The sequence below is a fragment of the Cryptotermes secundus genome, unplaced genomic scaffold (genome assembly GCF_002891405.2).
Source record: "Cryptotermes secundus unplaced genomic scaffold, Csec_1.0 scaffold55, whole genome shotgun sequence".
Lineage (NCBI taxonomy): Eukaryota > Metazoa > Arthropoda > Insecta > Blattodea > Kalotermitidae > Cryptotermes > Cryptotermes secundus.
Genome location: NW_019740654.1, coordinates 857867 through 878592, shown reverse-complemented (window position 1 = coordinate 878592; position 20726 = coordinate 857867). Strand labels below are relative to the sequence as shown.

General features: G+C 44.1%; 1 protein-coding gene across 4 annotated transcripts in view; it reads right to left on the bottom strand.

Annotated features, from left to right (window-relative positions):
* LOC111872344 (myosin-I heavy chain) overlaps positions 1-19980 on the bottom strand; it is a 160864-nt gene extending 140884 nt beyond the window's left edge. For all 4 annotated transcript variants that reach the window (XM_033754648.1, XM_023866112.2, XM_033754649.1 and 1 more), the window contains exon 1: positions 19762-19980. In XM_033754648.1, coding sequence (XP_033610539.1) covers positions 19762-19774 — 13 coding nt within the window. In that variant the 5' untranslated portion in view covers positions 19775-19980. The remainder of the gene's footprint in view (positions 1-19761) is intronic.
* Between the last annotated feature and the right edge of the window lie 746 nt (positions 19981-20726).

Below are 20726 nucleotides of genomic sequence, written 5' to 3'. Positions count from 1 at the left end.
CTTCGGGTTCCTCTGCCAATCTTCATTCCACCAATTGCTCCACAATCACCCTGGTGCTGGTACAATAGGCCAGAAGTGGCCGCAGCACAAGGGACTTAGCCCCACCCCACTAGCAATAATAAAAAAAAATAAAAAAAAAATAATATCTGGTTATAGGCCCCAAATGGGGCTCAACACCAAGACAGATAGTCTGACTGACTGTCAGTCGGAATTTAACTTTGACTTTGACTTAGCTGGAGTGACAAGAAATGGGGAGGTACTGACAGAAGTGGAAGGAACATTCGCAACGGACATCAGTTGATGCTCTCCCAAAGCAACTGAAGAGTATGGACCCCGAAGACCAAGACGATCAAGACTCTGGGAGGCGCAGGAAAGACGAACGAGCCAATAGCGTGCTTACACTTCAGAATGAGGAATACAGCACGCAGATATTTAGGGTGGGGGGGTGAAAGAGAGGAAGACCGAATAAATGGCGTTGTTGGCTTGAAGATCGGTGAGTTGAGGTTCGATTCCCACAGGGTTCAGCCGGCTCTGGGGCCTAACAAGCCTCCTATCACATGGATACCGGGATTTTTCACCCCACGATAAAACAGCCTAGGTGTGAAGCGGATCGCTCACATCTATTGCCTAAATCAGGCACGTCCAACTTCAAACAGGTTGTGATCGACTTTTTAGTGTCAAAACTGCCAGTGATTTACCAGTCCCTCCTATCGTCTACCTCACTTTAAGCAAAAATATTGGTAAAAATAACACGACACATGATGTTTGTTGTGAAAGCAACATACATTTAAAGTACAGACTACTTTAACACGTATTTTCCCTTCAAAATCTGAATATAATCATATTATATTACAAGTGAATTTAAATGCTTTTCACGTATAATTTCCTTATAGACCTATGAGATCGATCAAAAATCGTCCCGCAATCGACGCGTTGGACATGCCTGGCCTAAGTGAGGCATGCGGAATCTGTAATCTCATCCTTCTACAGATCTGCAGTCTCAAACTCAGATCTTCACTGGACGACCAATGATTGAGAGTAGCTTTATCTAACTGGCCCAATGGGGAAGAAGTCTCGCATCCCTTCAACATGAAGACGGAAATAGATCCCAGTTTCTGAAACGTTGTATTAGGGGGGGGGAATGCTCACTGCCCAAAATACATCGTATTTATTGAAATAATTCCTGTTCATCCTCATAATAATAATAAAGAGTCACAAATGCAGTATGTCAGCAAAATATAACGATTTTTTAGTGTTCAGACAGGTGGTACATATAGTAACCACTGCACTTTAAAGGGTTATTATTCGGAAGGAGTATGACGTTGGCAGGAAGGCAATTTTACGGCGCCTACGCTTGTTCTGCTCGCAATAATGCAACACAAGCGTGGAATGCATGTTTTAGTGTATTTTACCGAGATCAATACCGGCTCTTGCACGGAGCTACAGAAAAGAACTGAACTGCAGATTGGGGTGGGTTGCCTGCAGAACAAAGCGTATTGTTGTGGTGGCTTCCTGCCCCTCTACGGTCCCCAACACTCATCCCTTTTTCCCACCAGCATCAAGTATCAATGCCAGTTCTTCGAAGACATGAGATACATAAAAAAGTAAAGTAAATCTATCCCTGTAAGAGGCCGTGAAGGCCCATAGGGTTGTGAGACGTTGAGCTTCCCATATTATCTAGATAATCGGCTCAAAGATGGCGGTAAGGTTGTGAGCCTTACGCGTCTGCCCCGCTTTACTCCCAGGAAAGTTGTTTAATTAATTCCTGGTACTCATTTCTATTAGAGGCTGAGTCGACCCCAGGGCCATAGTGCGGCTGGAAGGATTAGGTCAATTGAAAAAATCCAAATTACCTAATCGGGACTTGAACCCGCGACCTTCCGGCTTGTAGCATAGCCCCTCAACCAACTACGCCACCGCGTGCACCCGGTATCCATGAAATGGAAGGCTGGGAGGGCCCCAGAGACCGTCTGGACGCTGCCTGGAATGGAACTCTGGCTGTCCAACCCATAGCCTGAGCTATCCAGACTCTCGAATGGTGAAGGAATACAAAGTACATGTTTAATGATGGGGTTAGGGAACAAGCAGCAGAATGTCTAAGCAAATGGGGAACAGCTTCCATCCATCTGGTAAGAATATAAATGCCAGAAACAAGGAATGTCCCTGAGTATGTGTTTGTGTACGTAACTGTGCCCACGTTAATGGCCAAGGACGCTTCGTTTAGGCAATCCCAAGATGCATTTACATTACGAGTGAATGGCGTCCATATTGATCTTGAAATGAAGGCATCGTCAAATAACGTGATACTCATGTAGCAAAAATTAAAACGTCCTAACAACACGATTAAATACATTGTACACTAAACTAACGTCACGCAGACCTTGCTTCTAGTTGGACAACTATAGTTTCAATTGAGATATTTGTTTCCAAATTTATTATTTAAAAGTAAGTCACTTTCTGGTTACAGACCCAGAGGTCCCAGGTCCAATTCCCGGTGCTACCAGATTTTTTGAGAAGTAGTTGGTCTGCATCTGGGTCCTCTCAGCCCCTTGAGGATAACTGAGGAGCTATTTCAAGGAAACAGTGGCTTCGGTCTAGAAAACCGAGATTAATGGCCGTGAGGATTCTTTGCGCTGACCACGCGACACCCTCTATCCGCTAAATTTGGCACTAATTTCATCGACAAGCGGCGATCGCTCTGTCGGTATAGTTCGCTTGAGGACTACAGGTCAAGGAGTTTTTTTTTTTAGTCACTTTCTTGCGTTTCCTTTCACAGTTTCTTCAGACGTACTCCTGAGTATTTTCTATAAAGCCGTCCAATTTCATTGCCTTGTTAATTGTTTGTGACGTAGAATAGGGTACGTTGTGATTTAAATAAAAGGTACAGCTATTCCTGTAACAGACCGTGGAAGTCCATAGGATTGTGAGACGTCGAAGCTCCCATATTTTCTCTAGACTATCGGCTCACGGATGGCGGTGAGGTTGTGGGCCTTATGCGCCAGCCGCACATTTACCCTCAGGAAGATTCCTGGTACTCATTTCTGTTAAGAGCCTGAGTCGTCATCAGACGGCGACTGGTGAAGCCACAACAGGGTGAGAAGACCTAGTGTGTCCTATAGTGATCTGTAAAGTGTGGAGTTGTATAAGTGTGTAATAAATTCGATTACCCCGTCTACAGTCACTNATCCAATTACCCCGTCTACAGTCACTCGCGTGATAATACGAACACCAGGTTTCATAAATATTTGTTGAGGAGAATACAGAGAGAGACAGACAGACACACACACACAGCAAGATGATCTCGTAAGACTAACTTTAATTTTTATTTCAAAATAAGGAAAGTAGGCTAAAAAGATGGATAGACGTTTGGTTCATGCCGTCTATCTGTGACTAAATAGGTGAGAGTTAAACGTCGAGTGAGTAAGAAACATTCATGAAGGCTGTACTTACAACATTCTTTAATCGTTTTTAACATAGAATATCACGTGAAACTCAATGACACCTTGACGTAGCATGATCACTCGGTTTACAACCATGGAACTATGGTACACCGCCAATCAGCTATATTGCAGAACAGTTCTGAAACATTAAATGCAAATATTGATATGGCTCCTAATGGCGTCACAGCGCCTTTNGGGGAGGGGAGCGCTGACTCACCCGCCGCGTCACTGCTGCTGGTGGGGGGGGGGTTCTCGTTTGCGCAACATGTCACAATATGAACATTATGTTTCATAAATATTTGTTGAGGAGGATACAGAGAGAGACAGACACACACACACAGCAAGATGATCTCATAAGACTAACTTTAATTTTTGTTTCAAAATAAGGAAAGTCGGCTAAAAAGATGGATTGACGTTTGGTTCATGCCGTCTATCTGTGACTAAATAGGTGAGAGTTAAACGTCGAGTGAGTAAGAAACATTCATGAAGGCTGTACTTACAACATTCTTTAATCGTTTTTAACATAGAATATCACGTGAAACTCAATGACACCTTGACGTAGCATGATCACTCGGTTTACAACCATGGAACTATGGTATACCGCCAATCAGCTATATTGCAGAACAGTTCTGAAACATTCAATGCGGATATTGATATGGCTCCTAATGGCGTCACAGCGCCTTTAAAGAACCCAAATAGTTCCATTTCTTGATTAACCACACCTTCAAAGTCCCTCCAATCGAATCGGAGAGAACGTCTAGATACCGGAACCCATTTCCTCTTACTACTGCAACTTCCGGCAAGAACTGGGCTTTCCTCGTTCCGATGGAAGAAGATTGCAAGTAGCCCCGGAAAGCAATAATAGGGGAGATTCACGAAACCTACAGAATTTCCCGACAGAAACGCTGTATTTCCTTGCTTCAAAATGTATCCTAATGTTGAACTCCGAATGAAGTATCGATAAAAAGGATCCTCTCCGAAAGAAATGGTTGTGGAGCCTAGTCTCTTAGTGTAATGGAAGGAACTTGATTGAAGCTTGTTTACAAACAGAACACTGATGAGAACATTTGGACCTAAGAAAGAGGAAATACAGCAATAGAATGCTGAAGTTATCTTCGTATATGATATCGAAACATCCTGTAGCTAATATTCCCGGTCTAGAAAACCGAGATTAACGGCCGTGGGGATCCGTTTCGCAGACCACGTGACTCTCTATCGGCAAAAGTTGGCACTAACTTCACCGACAAGCGGCTGTTGCTCGCTCGGTCGGTATAGTTTGCTTGTGGACCAAAAGCCACGGAGTTTGTAGCTAATATTCCCAATTATAGAATTCCAGCGTTTCTATACCACGTGACAGGGGAAATAAAAACTTTAATCAAATATTCGAACATGTGAATAAATTATTCATGAGTGATTGAAAATCGATGCGAATTTTTTAAATGAAGTTAAATAAAATTACCAGCCTAAACAATATTTCCTTCCGAAGGAAACACATTTATGAAACATAAACGCAATAAAGCAAACACATTGGAATTTTAAATAAGAAAGTTCTTCCTCTTACGCGAGTTAAACTGAGCTTTTAAGCGGCCATTTTGTAAACATATGGAAATAGTCTTACATTTACGTACCCAAACGGCTTGAAACTTGCAGAGATCAATACAAGCTTCTGAGACAGGGAGATATGATTTAAGTGCGTAAAATGGCTATGATGTTCCACGTAAGATGTCTCAAACGTTTGGGCCATGAACGAATAGCTTAACAATCCGTTGCTAGGCTACAGCACAATATACACGCTATTAAGTTACTTTACCAGTGGAACGAAATAAGTAAATAATGCGATTTTTTTTCCCCACAATTTGCATCTAGCAAAGTTAGAGAATTCTCCGGACGTTCAAAGAAAGGTTGGATATATTTCGCCAAACTCATCAGGGAAACATGATAGGTCTATGGAAAAGAGTACTATAGCATGTACAGCCTTTGCTGTGCAACAGGAGAATCAGCAAACGGCCGTTTCTAGGTAACAGATCGGTAAACTCGCCTAGAAATATAGATGGACTGTTGAAAGGGGTGTTTTCTGTTGGGTCAGCCCCGAGGCTATGTAACGAGAGTCCTAGGCCAGCTGACTGGATAATTGAGAAGAGATATTAACGAGTGTAGTTGAGGGTTGGCAGTGAGGCTGAGCTCGGCAACGGCAACTAAGAAGGGTTGATAGTTGACAAGAGTTCTGAACTTGTGTCTCTGACTAAGAGAATCTGATCGCGTGAAGCTGAACAATCTTCAGGGTTAGAAGCCGTTGCCAGGGAACGGTCGATTAAGACACAGTAGGCTGGAAAAGACATAGCGTGTGCTGTGGGCAGAAATCAACGATAGCGCTTTGATGACTTGTAGTTCAGAGTGGTGTGTATAAGTGGTCAATAAATTCAAGACCAAACCCGTACCCCGTCTATAGTTACACACCAAATATGTAACAGTATTAAAAGAACTTGCCGTCGGCTGGATCGCATATAAGAATTCTGAAGGATCTGACTAGAATTTTGAGTACCAACAAATGTATTTATAAATATAAATTTGTATCACTTCCATTTCGCACGCAAAGATAGAATGATTTGCCAGGTACCGTAATCGAACCCGAATATCTAGTACTTTAGGGTACTTTTTTTTTATTCGTTTAGTGGGGGGTGGAGTCCAACTGGGTCCACTTGGCACGGCGGCCATTGAGTGGCTTATTGTAGCCTGCCCCGGGTGATTATGATGATGAAGAATTTGGTGGAATGAAGATTGGCAGGGGAAACCGAAGTACTCGGAGAAAACTCGCTCCAGCACCACTTTGTCCTCCACAAACCCCACTTGACCAGACCCGGGATCGAAGCCGGGCCGCCGCGGTGGGAAGCCAGCGACTAACCGCTTGAGCTATGGCGCGGCCTTTAGGGTATGTTGGTTCCATGTTCATAAATAAGGACCACAATGAAACTTCCCTACTTTAAAACAACTGCCTCCTAGATACCTCAGCCGATATAGCGACAGGCTATGGGGTTGGACGGCCGAGGTTCGATTACCGGCAAGGGTAAGAGATGTTTCTCTTCTCCACAGCGTCCAGATAGGCTATGGGGCCCACCCAGCCTCCTATTGAATGGGTACCGAGGTTTAAACGGCCGGAGAGATAAGCTGACCATTCATCTCCATCTAGTTCAGATGTCGCGAATGATGTAGCTATGCCTTCATTCACCCATACGCCTTCATAGAACAGTGTTTAATTACTCAAGCACAGGGACAAGTTTACTTTATAATTAAGGCACTGAATAGCTTCAGCGCGGCCTCTCCTCCCGAGTCCGCTCGGATGTTAACGACGGCAAGTAAACAAAGCCTTGATGGGCTGGCCTTCACTGAAATTCTGTTCATACAGGATTTCAGAAGAAAAGAAAAATCATTGTTCGTAACACTGATGTCCGTAATTAAACCACAGTGCGCCGCCCAAAGGATAATCGCACCCAGCTCGTTAACAGAGTTTGGAAAAAAAAAAACTCTAAACGAGTTACATGAAGTTACCGTTTTTATTTCGATAATTCTGAAGAAGGGGATGCCTTCCGCACATAGCTAGATATTATGTCTTGACACTGTGTTAAAATTACTGTACAGGGTATACCCCGAAAAGACGTTATAAGCCATTCGCTGGTCAATGCATTCCTTGCTTTTGTGGAAAACTAAAAGTTCATCTACAGTTGACACTACCTTCGTGAGTTCCAGCCACAGCAAAACCCCAAACCCTTTTTTCTCTAATTTTTCTGTGTCTGTGTACAGGTAGAGGCCTTGCGACAAGGTGATCACCCGCCCAAAGAGTCCTACCGAATGTCTAAGATCTAGTATACAAAAGTGAAACGGAGAGTTTCATGGAGGTAGGCCAAGGCCAAATTGGGGCTGTAGCGCCAAAGGAAAGAAAAACGCCCATTTCCTGAAGTAGTGAAACGTACGCCTACATAATGTCTCCTATCACTGATAAGAGTAGGCTCGCTTCGAAAAAACACGTAAAATTAAGATAAATTGCCTCGCCTTTCCTCAGCGGGTGAATCAGCCCGACTACGCCTCTCCTGATGAATGTTCGGTATTCCCCAAGAAAGGCAAAGCAGACACAGAAGTGAGATCCTCGGCTGGACCACACTCTCTGAGAAGGGGAGAGAGAGATCATGTGGGGTGTGTATCATAACAGGGGAGCCAGCACGGGAATTAGCAGTGAGACCCCACACAGTCGCGATGCTTCACTTTCCTGTGTGGGTGTTGATGTCACCCTGACGGAAACAGTTTCTGTCGGCCATGCTGATCAAGTGGCCGCGCGGTCTAAAGCATGAACTGTCTTCGTCCTCTCGAACAATGGGAATGTGGGTTCGAATTCCACTCGAGGCATGGATGTTTGTGTGCGTGTATTCTGTGCTTGCGCCGTCCTGTGTTTATGTAGCGTCTGATCCCCCGTCCAAGGCGTTCTACAGACTACCGATTACGGAACTGAAAAAGCGACCAGGGCCCAACAAATGGCTGTACAGCCATTGATGAATGAATGATCGAATGTCGGCCCTTATTTACATTTGTTACTCCATTTTACAACTGCGTGCGGGCGCAGTTAATGAGGTTATGTAGCATCTCGCACAATGGTCATTATTTTTACCATCAAGAACACCCATTCTTCGCCCAGACTTTTCTTAACTCAACAACAGTGAAATAATTAAAGTGCTTATTTAATATAGTAATCGTATGAAGACATGCATTACTGAGCGAGATTATATTACTTGCCGCTGAAGGGCTGTAGTGATCGTTTGATGCATTAAAATACTGCCCAAAAGGGAAATATGTGAATATACGGATCGCTTACCAACATGCATTAAATGGCTTCCAAGCTATGAAACAGCTGTGGATGCATTACTTCTGCACGTTGGTGGATCGTAAGTTACTTTCATGAATTTATTTCCCTCAGATCATGCATAAGACGATCATATTACACATTCAGGATTGTATTCCACGCTTTTATACATATTCGCGCTGTACATTGAGATACTTATCCCACCGCCAAAAGGTAAAGTTGTCCCTATGCTTAATTAATTAAGCACTACGCCACGAAATGTATGGGTGAATGAGGATATGGTAGTCCCATTCTTGACCTCGGCACTAAATGGTGGTGAGTAGTCACCTTCACGCTACTGCCGCTTTACCTCCTCGGAAAATGCCGCTGGTATCCATTGTATAGGAGACTGGGTCGACCCCAGAGTCGGTCTCAACGTTGTGAAGAACAGATATCTCTTGCCCCTTCTGATAACTGAACTCCGATTTCTGGGTCGTCTAGCATGTAGCACAGGCGCTACACCGACCGAGCCCCACCGATACACCAATTTAGTGGAAGAAATGTATGTCCTTTGCCCGGAGTTATGGTCTCGTTGCTTCCACAACCTCAATAGACAGCCCACAAGACCAGCTTTCAATGACCCCCAAGAAAGGTAATGTTGTCCCCGTGCTTAACTAATTAAGCACTACGTCATGAAGACGTATGGCGGAATGGATGTATAGACCCACATTTTCTTGACCTTGGAACTACTCGGAGGTGAGTGGTCAGCTTCACGCCGACCCAACAGCCGGTCTAGACGACGTAGAGAAAAGAGAAGTCTTGACCCTACCGGGACTCGAACTCCGACCCCTCTGTCTCCCAGCCCGTAGCTAGTCGCTATGCCGACTACGCTATCCTTGCTCCCTTCCAATGGCCCAAGCAAGCGGTAATCACTAGGAGCCTGATCGGGGCTGTATGACAGAAGAGACAGAACCTTCAACCAGACTTCTGCAGGTACTTAGTTCACTGTTCAGGACATCAACTTCCCGACCGGTCCTCGTACATTGAGAGATGTCTGTAAGACTTCTGCTAGGGGCCGCGCCATAGCTCAAGAGGTTAGTCGCTGGCTCCCCACCGCGGCAGCCCGGGCTCGATCCCGGGTCTGGTCAATTTGTGGTGGACAAAGTGGCGCTGGGTCAGGTTTTCTCCGAGTACTTCGGTTTCCCCTGCCTATCTTCATTCCACCAATTGCTCCACAATCACCCTCACCTATCATCTGGGGCTGGTAGAATAGGCCAGAAGTGGCCGCAGTACAAGGAACTTAGTCCCACCCCACTAGCAATAAAAAGAAGACTTCTGCTGCGGGGCTGACGGGAAACCAAGAGACAGGATCAGACAAACCAACATCCAAACACCACAAAGGAATTGTAAGCCACAACCCGGAAAACAAGCCTTCTAGCGTTTGTTGTCCACACATCAAGATCAGACAAGCAACGTATCTCTTGAAGAGTTCTGCCTTCTGGGATATAACGCCGTGTAGCCTGCTGGAAGTTTCGGAGGAACATAACCTCCATATTCGTCTCCGCTTGACACCTTCTTTTCATACACTAGCTTCTTACTTGACGAAAAATACTATTTCAGGCGCCTACTCAACCCTGCGGCGAGCCTATTAAGATCGCTCAATCTGTTCGTCCGTCCGTACGCATACAAACATCACCGACAGCGATGACGTTACAGAACGCAGAGCGCCGCCCGCCTCACTTGATTGAATTAGGAAATTCAGTTAAACTACACTTTACCTTTTTGTAATCCTATCCTTACGTCAGGCCGTTCCCCTCAGATTACACACAGTGGAGTAATCGGATAACAAAACTGGCAAATACTGTTATACGCAAGCTTGAAGAAATGTTATTAATAGATTCTGCCGCGCAAACACAAAGATAAACGTTATTCGCATTGTTTTTACGCAAAAATGTCGCTTATTCGTTCACTGGTGGGGCCTCGACATCTGAAATAGAGCAGACTTAACTTAACACACGCGTCCTTAGCCATTTTTCGAACCCACTGACAGATTTTTATGAACTTAGTCAAAGACGGAAGCGGCCTCCGTAGTCTAGAGGTAACGTTCCCACCTCACGACTCGTAGTACGCGGGTTCAAATACCCGGCGGAGGTCGTCGAATTTTTAAGGGCGGAAAAATTTCAGGGAAGAGGGACTTTAAGCCGTGGGTCCCGTGTCGTAGCTTTACGGCATGTAAAAGAACCTCATATCTCCAAACGAGGTCGCTGAGCCAAATTACGGACGTTTCCCGCCCAACAGCAGTCTCTAATACCTCTGGTAGATGGGGGAAGCATTATAGATACCTTTCAGCTAGTAGAGCCGGTCTCGCTGGCTGGGCGGGACTGATGGTAAGCACCAGTACCGGCAGAACATAGAGACTGGTAGAAATCATAGAGGGAAGCACAATGGACCAATACAGGTCTAAGTGCATGGGGAAACCCACCCTCTCCAATAACTAACTAACTAACTAGTCAAAGACGGCCTACTGGAACCAAGCAATTAACTCCACAGAGCTGAGTCCTTCATGAAAAGCCGCCATTTGCGCAGCTACTCAAGAAATTTCAAACATTTCATGGAACCCGAAAGTTTATAACCGTGTTCACAAGAACCCTCCACTGTTCCCTATCGTGAGACAGATGAATCCAGTGCATACCACCCCATCCTATTTCTCTAAGATCAATTTTAATAATATCCTCCACCAACGTCTAGATCGTCCTAGCTATTTTTTTTTCTGGCTTCCCCACCAAAATCCTGTGTGCATTCCTCTTCTTCCCATGAGTGTCATGCCCATTTTATCCTCCTTGACTTGATCGTTCTAATTATACATGGCGAGGAATAAAATTTATGAAGCCCCTCATTATGCAGTTTTCTTCAACCTGCTGTTACCTCATCTCTCTTCGAGAACCGAACAACTGTGCTGCTACACAGAGCAATATACTCAACAAGCCATGTTATAGAAACAGTACAAAAAGGAAATTGAAATAAATGAATCAAGAGAAGCTGGCCTGCATTCTTAACAAAAACGGTTTTTAACTACAGGAATTAATCTTAAACAAGCTTCCTTTAAAACACTTCATACTGTCTGCCTGTCATTGCTAGAAGCTCCGTTACGCTTATGAGAGCGAGTGCAGAGGAATGCCGTCTTTACCTATGTTTCGTGTAAGAGGCACACAGACCCGCCTGTTCATCACGTCAACTTATCGGACAAATGTACTCTGGCTAAGTACTTTACTCTTCCTCGTTCTGTCTTTCTGAAGTTCATACGTGGTGAGTTATTTCCGAGCAACACAGAAGTCCAGCGTAGCAGCCAAAAGCCGTTATTTTAAAATTTCGGGTTCAGAATATAGCTCATAAAACCTACTTTCCTCAAAGTTCTATTCCTATTTCTTCTCCTGCGAACGCTACAGCCCATGACGAACCATGGCTTCTTTTAAGATTTTTTGATATTTAGTCCTGAACCTGTCCCTTTCGTTTTCAATTCCTAACGCCCATTGTCTTCAATTCTTCTTCAGCCGAATCCAGGGAGTCTATCTACTTGCTGAGTACACTCTGGCTTATGCAGAGATATTTTTTTTATTGCTAGCGAAGTGGGACTAAGTCTCTTGTACTGCGGCCACTTCTGGCCTATTGTACCAGCCCCAGACCCGGGATTGAACCCGGGCCGCCGCGGTGGGAAGCCAGCGATTAACCGCTTGAGCTATGGCGCGGCCACTTCCATAGATAAGTACAGGCCTTACAAATTTCGTCTGTCCACCTAAACATCGTGAACTTCATCGTTTCTTTAGGCCATAACTAGCTCGATTTGCCACTACTGTTCCATCTTTCATTTAAATTGTGATGTTAGTATCTCCCGTTAGACTGGGGTACAAGATATTTGAACTCTATCGCCCTTTCAAATTCCTGGACATGCGCTTTAAGTATTCTTGAATTACCAGTACATGGCTTTTTCCTATAAACTATAATAGTAACTATTACGTTAAGTACAGTTTTATTTTGAGGCCGCGCCATAGCTCAAGCGGTTAGTCGCTGGCTTCCCACCGCCGAGGCCCGGGTTCGATCCCGGGTCTGGTCAAAGTGGGATTTGTGGTGGACAAAGTGGCGCTGGGGCAGGTTTACTCCGAGTACTTCGGTTTCCCCTGCTAATCTTCATTCCACCAATTGCTCCACAATCACCCTCACCTATCATCTGGGGCTGGTACAATAGGCCAGAAGTGGCCGCAGTAGGAGGGACTTAGTCCCACCCCACTAGCAATAAAAAAAAAGTTACATTTTGGAAATGTCTCAACGTTTCGTGCCGTCACCATGTTTGTATAAACTGATTTCGAAACAATATTCCATATGAAAAGTTACCTGTCCCTCCAATACGCATTATCATTCATCATTTCAAGACCCTAAAAGTGTCCTTAGAGTCTCTCTCAGACCTTAGAAGGTCGAGATTCCGCCATGTTACTATTAGGAAATTAAAAAGATACAGCAGGTGGGCCTCCAAGTTTCGTGAAAATGAGTCAACTGGTTAAAACGATGAAAATGTTTAAATATTACGACGCATGAAGGTGATATAAGGTGACAACGAAAAGACAAATACAGAAGATGAAATTATCAGGGCCCGATCTATTTCAGAGACATGTGTCGGCATGTAACATTGAACTTCAAAAAAGTATATTATATTTCTGGACATTATCCACTGTCATGTTTTCATCTAAAATGTCGTTCTGTTTATATTTCAAAAGAACGTTTCGGAGACTGGATTCTGTCTCCGTCTTCAGAGATAGGGACTAGCTGTATCGACTGTGTCCACATGAGCGGGTTTTACCTCAAGACGCAGACAGAATGCAGTCTCCGAAACGTTCTTTTGAAATATAAGGACGGTATAAACAGGACCATGGCTAATGCCCAGAAGCAATAGTTGTACTAATGTACAAACTTTTAGAACCTAACTCCACAATAGGTTCTCTCACACAAGAGTACATGGGAAATCATACGGACTCGGCAACTGACACAAAGAGGGGAAAAGAAATACGTAAAGTTTACAGTTTTACTAACATTAATCTAAATTTCTTCTAGTTTCTCTATATAGAAAGGGGAGGGGGCTATAAGACAGCATAACGTCTTCATAGGCTGAGGGTGATGTAACACGAACACTAAGAAAATTACATTTTGAGGAGCTTCATAATTTATATTCTCCGCCCAATACTGTTAACGTAATTAAACCAGGAGGGCGGGATTGGTGGGACATGTACTCGGAAAATGAGAAATGCATACAAAATATTAGTCGGAAAACTGAAAGGGTGAGACATCATGTAAAAGTTCTCCCTGTGCTTAATTAAGCACTCTGCCATAAAGGTGTAGGGGCACGCGGTAGCATAGTTGGTTGAGTACTATGCTACAAGCCGGAAGGTCGCGAGTTCAAGTCCCGAAGAAGTGGATTTTTTCAATATGCCTATCCTTCCAGCCGCACAATGGACCTGGGGTCGACTCAGCCTCTAACAGAAATGAGTACCAGGAATATTTACTGAATGTTCTTGGGGGTAAAGGGCACCGGCGCGTAGGACTGACAACCTTACCGCCATCTATGAGCCGATTGTCTAGAAAATGTGGGAACCTCAACATCTCACAACCCTATGGGCCTCCACGGCCTGTTACAGAGATAGCTTTACTTTTACTTACTTCACTTTAAGCCATAAAGGCGTATGGTGGATTGGATGTATAGATCAATATTTTCTTAACCTCGGCACTAATTGGAGGTGAGCGGATAGCTTCACGCCCCGGCGGCTTTACCCCCGGGAAAGGGCCACCAGTACCCATTGTATTGGAGGCTGGGTGAAATACACAGCCGGTCTGGACGACATGGAAAAGTGAAAATTCTTAACCATACCAGGACTCGAACTCCGACCTCTGGGTCGTCCAGCCCGAATCCAGTTGCTATGTGGGGAAATCAAAACGTAGATAAGATATTAAGTGAAATCCGATGTGAAGATGTGAACTGCACTGAGCTGGGCTGCACACGGTACAATGGTAGGATTTTGTGAACAGGGTTCTATTACCTCAGAATCTTTAGAAGGAAGTGACTTCCCAAAAATTCTTGTCCCGCGTTAAAATATTTAACTTTCAATTGGCCATTTTAAACTGGAATTACACTAAAACACGTCGCAGCCCTCACTCAATACCCTCCTACGAGAACCTATGATATACGAGTCACTGCTCTGGTAACCACGTGCCCTAACCTTGAAGACTACATATAAACAAGCCACTGCTGTTTACACGGGACACTTCTAAGCTGGCTGTCCTCCGTAAACGGTGCTTTCTTATACATGCCGGTCATCATTCGATGCTCCTGGGTTGTCCTTTCCAAACCCAACGATTTCAGAAGGCACCATGTGATGATCAGGAAATACAAGAAGAAGAACGAGGAGGAGGAGCAGAGGGTGAATAAGAAATAGAAGAATAAAAACATGAAAAAGTTAGCAGAGCGGGAGGAAGATTATATTATATTACGTGTATATTTTCAAATGACCTAAAACTGACTGTAGTAATTATCAACTGCTATCAACTTCATACAAAATTTTGTTCAATATTCTTCTCTCAAGGTTAAGTCCATATATAGATGAAATTATTGGGGATCATCAGGGTGGGTTTCGACGTAACAGATCAACTACAGATCAGATCTTTTGCATTTGTCAGATACTGAGGAAAAAAATGGGAGTACAATGAGACAGTACATCAGCTATTCATAGACTTCAAAAAAGCCTATGATTCAGTTAGGAGGGAAGTGTTGTACAATATTCTAATAGAGTTTGGGATACCCATGAAACTAGTTAGGCTGATTCAAATGTGTTTAAACGAAACGTATAGTAAAGTCCGTGTAGGTAAATATTTGTCTGATAAATTTCCTATCCAGAATGGTCTAAAACAAGGAGATGCTTTACCGCCACTCCTTTTCAACTTTGCTTTAGAATATGCAATTAGGAAGGTCCAGGAAAGCCACGTGGGGCTGAAATTAAATGGGACACATCAGCTGTTGGCCTATGCCGATGATGTGAATCTACTGGGTGATAATGTAGATACCACAAAGACAAACACACAGACTTTAACTGACCCTAGTAAGGAAATTGGTCTAGAAGCAAACACAGAGAAAACTAAGTATATGTTACTGTCTTGTCACCAAAATGCAGGGCAAAATCAGGACATAAAGACAGGAAACAGATGTTTTGAAAATGTGGCACAGTTCAGATATTTGCGAACGACAATAACAAATCAAAACCCGATTCAAGAGGAAATTAAGAGACTTAACTCAGGTAATGCTTGCTACCATTCAGTTCAGAACCTTTTGTCTTCTCATCTGTTGTCTAAGAACATATACATACAAATATACAAAACTATAATTTTGCCTGCGGTTCTATTTGGGTAGGAAATTTGGTCTCTAATATTAAAGGAGGAACACAGACTGAGGGTGTTTGAGAACAGGGCGCCGAGGAGAATATTTGGACCTAAAAGGGATGAAGTGACAGGAGGTTGGAAAAAAACTGCATAATGAGGAGCTTCATAACTTGTACTCTTCTCCAAGTATAATTAGAATGATCAAGTCATATTATGAAATATGCTGCTGAGATGGCCTCAATGTGGCATAATATCAACTCCAAGTTTCATAAAGATCGGTTCTGACGTTCTGAAGTTATTTGGGACGGGATACACATAAAGAAACAACACAGACGGCAAGGTGATCTTATAAGCTTAATTTTATTTTTCTGAAACAAGAAAAGAAGGCTACAAGTGGTGTCACAACCTGGTGAGGTCAGATATACGGATTTTCAACGTTGTTTTCCTGACAACGGAGTTCATTACCGATAAGATTCGTTTTCAACTGATGCCGAGTGGCCCTGACATGTTCCGCTGACACATACACACAGCGTCAGCCGGCAGCCGGCAGCCGCTTCCTATTGAACACATTCGGCTTCCTGCCTGTTGACCTTGCTACCTGTCGTCGGTTTCACCAGGTCGAGTGTCCCCTGCAAACCGCAAACTCTGTGCACAGAAGCGGGACTGCTCTGACTGTGTGAGCAACCCTGAGCTAGAGTATTCCTTGTCTCATCTGTTCATTTCTTACGTTTCTGTCTATCCTGTTCTGCTGCTCTCCTTCTGCTTCCTTATTCTACACTTATCAGGCGTGCGGAAATGTCCACGTATTCTTGACCTCGGCGCTAGTTGGAGGTGAGTGGTCGACTTCACGGCCATGGCGCGTTACCCCGTGGGGAAGAGCCCCCGGTACCCATCGGATAGGATGCAGGGTGAGCCACAGAACAGGTCTGGATGATGTGGTGAGGAGAAAAATCTTGCCACTACCGGGACTCGAACTACGACCCCTCGGCCGTCCAGCCGGTAGCCAATCGCCATACCGTCTGTGCCAACGGGTTCCTTTAAACAAAGGGAGTAACTCCAGAATGAAGTACTGCGCAAATAATGCATTTTATGATTGTGACGATCAGAACACGGCCCTACACCATCTTTGAGGACAGTCATATCTTGAGCAGGCAACTTTGCGACATAGAGAGTTCATGTACGTTGGCGAAATGTACGGTATGTTTAAAATACACGAGAACTAGTGACTTTCTAATGATGACGTAATGCTCTAGGTCATAATTCCATGATGACGCACCCTCTGTGACGTTTTGGAAAACAGATTGTGACGATGTGATTACACTATTAATAATAAAGTCTGAATTATACAGTCCTTTACAAACTCTTACTTTCTAGTAAACAGCATAACGAATGGGGGAGAAGAGGAAGGCATATAGGATACTGGTGGGAAAGCCAGAAGGAAAGAGACCACTGGGAAGACCAAGGTGTAGGTGGGTGGACAATATTAAAATGGATCTTAGAGAGATAAGATGGGATGGTATGGATTGGATTGATCCGGATCAAGATTGGGACCAGTGGAGGGCTCTTGTGAACACTGTAATGAACCATCGGGTTCCATAAAACGCTGAGAAATTCTTGAGTAGCTGCAGATTTGGCTTCTCCTCAAGAAGGGCTCACCTCCATAAGTAAGTAAGTAAGTAAGTAAGTAAACAGCACCTAGATAGCCTACGGCCGCAGATATTGATGATCTGACGAAAATGCTGGGTTTGATGTCCCTAAGAGGCCTTCATGTACATTCTACAGGCTATCGATATAGTTATGGGGCTATGCTACAAGCCGGAAGGTCGCAGGTTCAAGTCCGGAAGAGGTGGATTTTTGTTTAAATCTACCTACTGCTTCCAGCCGCACTAGGGTCCTGGGGTCGACTCAGCCTCTAACAGAAATGACCACCAGGAATCTTCGCGGAGGGAAAATTTCGGCCGGCGCGTAAGACTGACAACCTCACCGCCATCTGTGATCCGACTGTCTAAAGAAAATGTTGAAGCCTCGACGTCTCACAAGCGTATGGGCCTCCATGGCCAGTTACAGGGATAGCTTTACTTTTTTATAGATTTAGTTAACGAAACTAACTCCACCAGTTCTTGAGAGGCCGCTCGTTGCACATCTACTCAAAAGTTTCCCAACATTTTATGAAACGCGAAGGTTCATTACCGTGTTCACAAGAGCCCTGCGCTGGTCCCTATCCTGAGCCAGATCAATCCAGTCAATACCATCCTATCTCTCTAACACGATTTAGTTTATTTCCTACGTAACCAAGAGTCGTTGCTTCGGCTTCCTTTCAAATGATGAATCAACTGTAATACATGTAAGATCATTGTGACGCCGGTGATGACTGTGAATGTTACTTTCTTCTGGCATGCGACGCCGTGCGATTTCGTAGATAGGAACAAACATTACGAAGCAACGCGTTGTCTCATAGCACAAACTATATAACGCTGTATCCCTGATAGCAACAATTTTAAACCGTTCTACAACAGGCAGTAGAAAGAAATTACATTCGAGTCCTGGGATGAAGCATATATGCTTTCGGCCTGCTACAGTGTGGGATCAATTTAAACACAATAAAGCTCTTCTAGATTCAGCAAAACACTGGAGACCGGCCGCCGGCCCCACCCTTACAGCACCGGGGGCTTCGCAAGGTCTGCATGCGGCACCCGACCGACGCATGACGTCACATCAAGCTGGTAACGGGGAAGGGCAAGGCGGGGTTGGTAACGGAGCATCGATTATCGTGGCAAGGGTACAGACGGCCATCAGAGCCAGGAAGGGTAGGCACCGCCCTGTGAATAAGCTGCTTTAGGTATTGCTTCAGTTATCAATGGTAATCACTGCCTCTTAGAAGCATCCAATCTAGTAACGGAAACGTTAATACATCGCTGAGAACATGCTCTCGGCAGAATAACTATTTTCAGTATGCTTATAAATCGATAAATAGACAATTTAATGCTTAAATATATTTATAACGAACGGTAAATAATACTGCGTAACTTGCTGCTGCTAATGGCTGCATCAAGAATGATCAAAAAGCATGAGACGGGGTGTACTTTCAGGCACATCGTTTTGAACTCACGCGTTTAATTTAAATCCAAGCGAACACCTAGACATGTTCTCCTGTGACAGAGGAAATATTACCCCTCTACTCCTTATTATACTTAGTACTAAAGTTTATGCTTCCATGACATTCCATAAAAATTTGTCGTTATCGGAATGTTTGTTGAAAATACTGAGCGAGCAGCTGAATGTTTCATATTCTGAACTCCCATCTCCTAACTGAAAAGTCAGTGAACGTAACCATGAGCAGTACCGTGCCTACGACTGGCATTTAATAGTCTAACGCCTTAAAGCATACACCGCTTACTTTACCATTAAAAAGAACTGCATATTGCTCACAGAGAGTATTTAAGCGATCCGTATGATTCTCTGAACGAACAAGGAATATTCCCCATACAGTATTACCACAACATTTACAATATAGAAGCAGTGTGTCAACGTGAGGATAGAACTTAATATTTAAATATTATTCAGAAGAAATTCAACAGAATTGAGCATCCAGTAACAGCAGCGGGTCTCGTTTCTTAAGCCGTGTGCTGTGTACAAAAACATCTGCTTGCAAACTGGTGGCTTACAGACACTGCCAGGCAGGTGGAGGCAAACAACCCCCGGTCTCAGAAGCACGTCACAACACACGACGCTATGCATGTTGGCTCACACAGGGATGTAAAAAAACAGCAACAAAAACCTTTCCCTGAATATTTCTCGCTGACGGTCTGGGCTAAAGTTTCATTCGTACAGCTACAATCATAAACGAATCATTGCGTTGGTGGTAATAATGGATGCTCCCCTAGATGCATATGTTAAACACTGCAACGCTACATGGATAATTCATATCAAAACTGAGGTATTGTAAATTTAAAGGCACTGCAATTAGGCAACACGTAATGAAGCAAGTACAGTAAACTTTATGAAAAAGATATAACCTCTAAGAAATAGTACATCAATACAGAGCGCTCAGGTGATGAACACTCGTATTTGACTCACCATGTAGAATCATTGTTGCTGTATGGACTTACTTATCCATTACACGTGACACATACACATAATACACTTTCTCGTCCACGCACTAGTAAACAATGAAGAGTAAAAACAACGCATGCTAAACACGCCGTAATAAACCGGCTGCACCTGGTTTCCCCACGCGCCTACGGAAGGCAACAGACATCGTCAATGTAACCACAACACACTTCCAACCTAAACCGAAGGCTGTCTCAGCTCGACTGACCGGACTTCTCCTAGCGACCTAAGCGCGAAACACATGAATCAGTTTGCGTGATGTGTGCAGACAAATGCGCGGTTACTGAAATACGGAAGTGGCGATCTACAAAACGATCCAAAAAGTTTTGTAATATTTCTTGTCCAATTTATAAAACAGAAAGTAAATTTGCGACAAATGAAGTAATTCATTTGTTCTTTTCGACGTTATTTACCATACTTATGCTTATGAAGTGGAAGGTTAAAATACATGGAATTACGTTTACGAAGACTAAGGTCTTCTGAGATGTGACACCGTGTATTTTGGCAGAAGGCACCAACGTTTCGGAGGATTGGCCCAAAGATGGTCACTCCGAAATATCGGTATCCTCGGTATAGCGAGAGGTTACGGGATGGACGCCCGGGGTTCGATTCCCGGCAATGGCAAGAGATTTTTCTTTACTACACTCCGCCCAGACCGACTCTGGCGCCCACCTGGCCCACCCCATCCAACGGGTACCGGGGCTTTTCAACCGGAAGTGACCGGGGTGTGAAGCTGCCTACCCACCTCCATTTAATGCCAAGGCCAAGAATGGTGGAGCTATACCTCCACTCCCCCATATTTCTTCATGACGTGACACATAATTAGTGATTATGAAGTGCTCTATCTTCCGGGTTATGACACCATGTAATACGAGGAAAATGAACTGACGTTTAGGAGGAACATATTTCCTTGCGTATTCAGGGCTGAATTA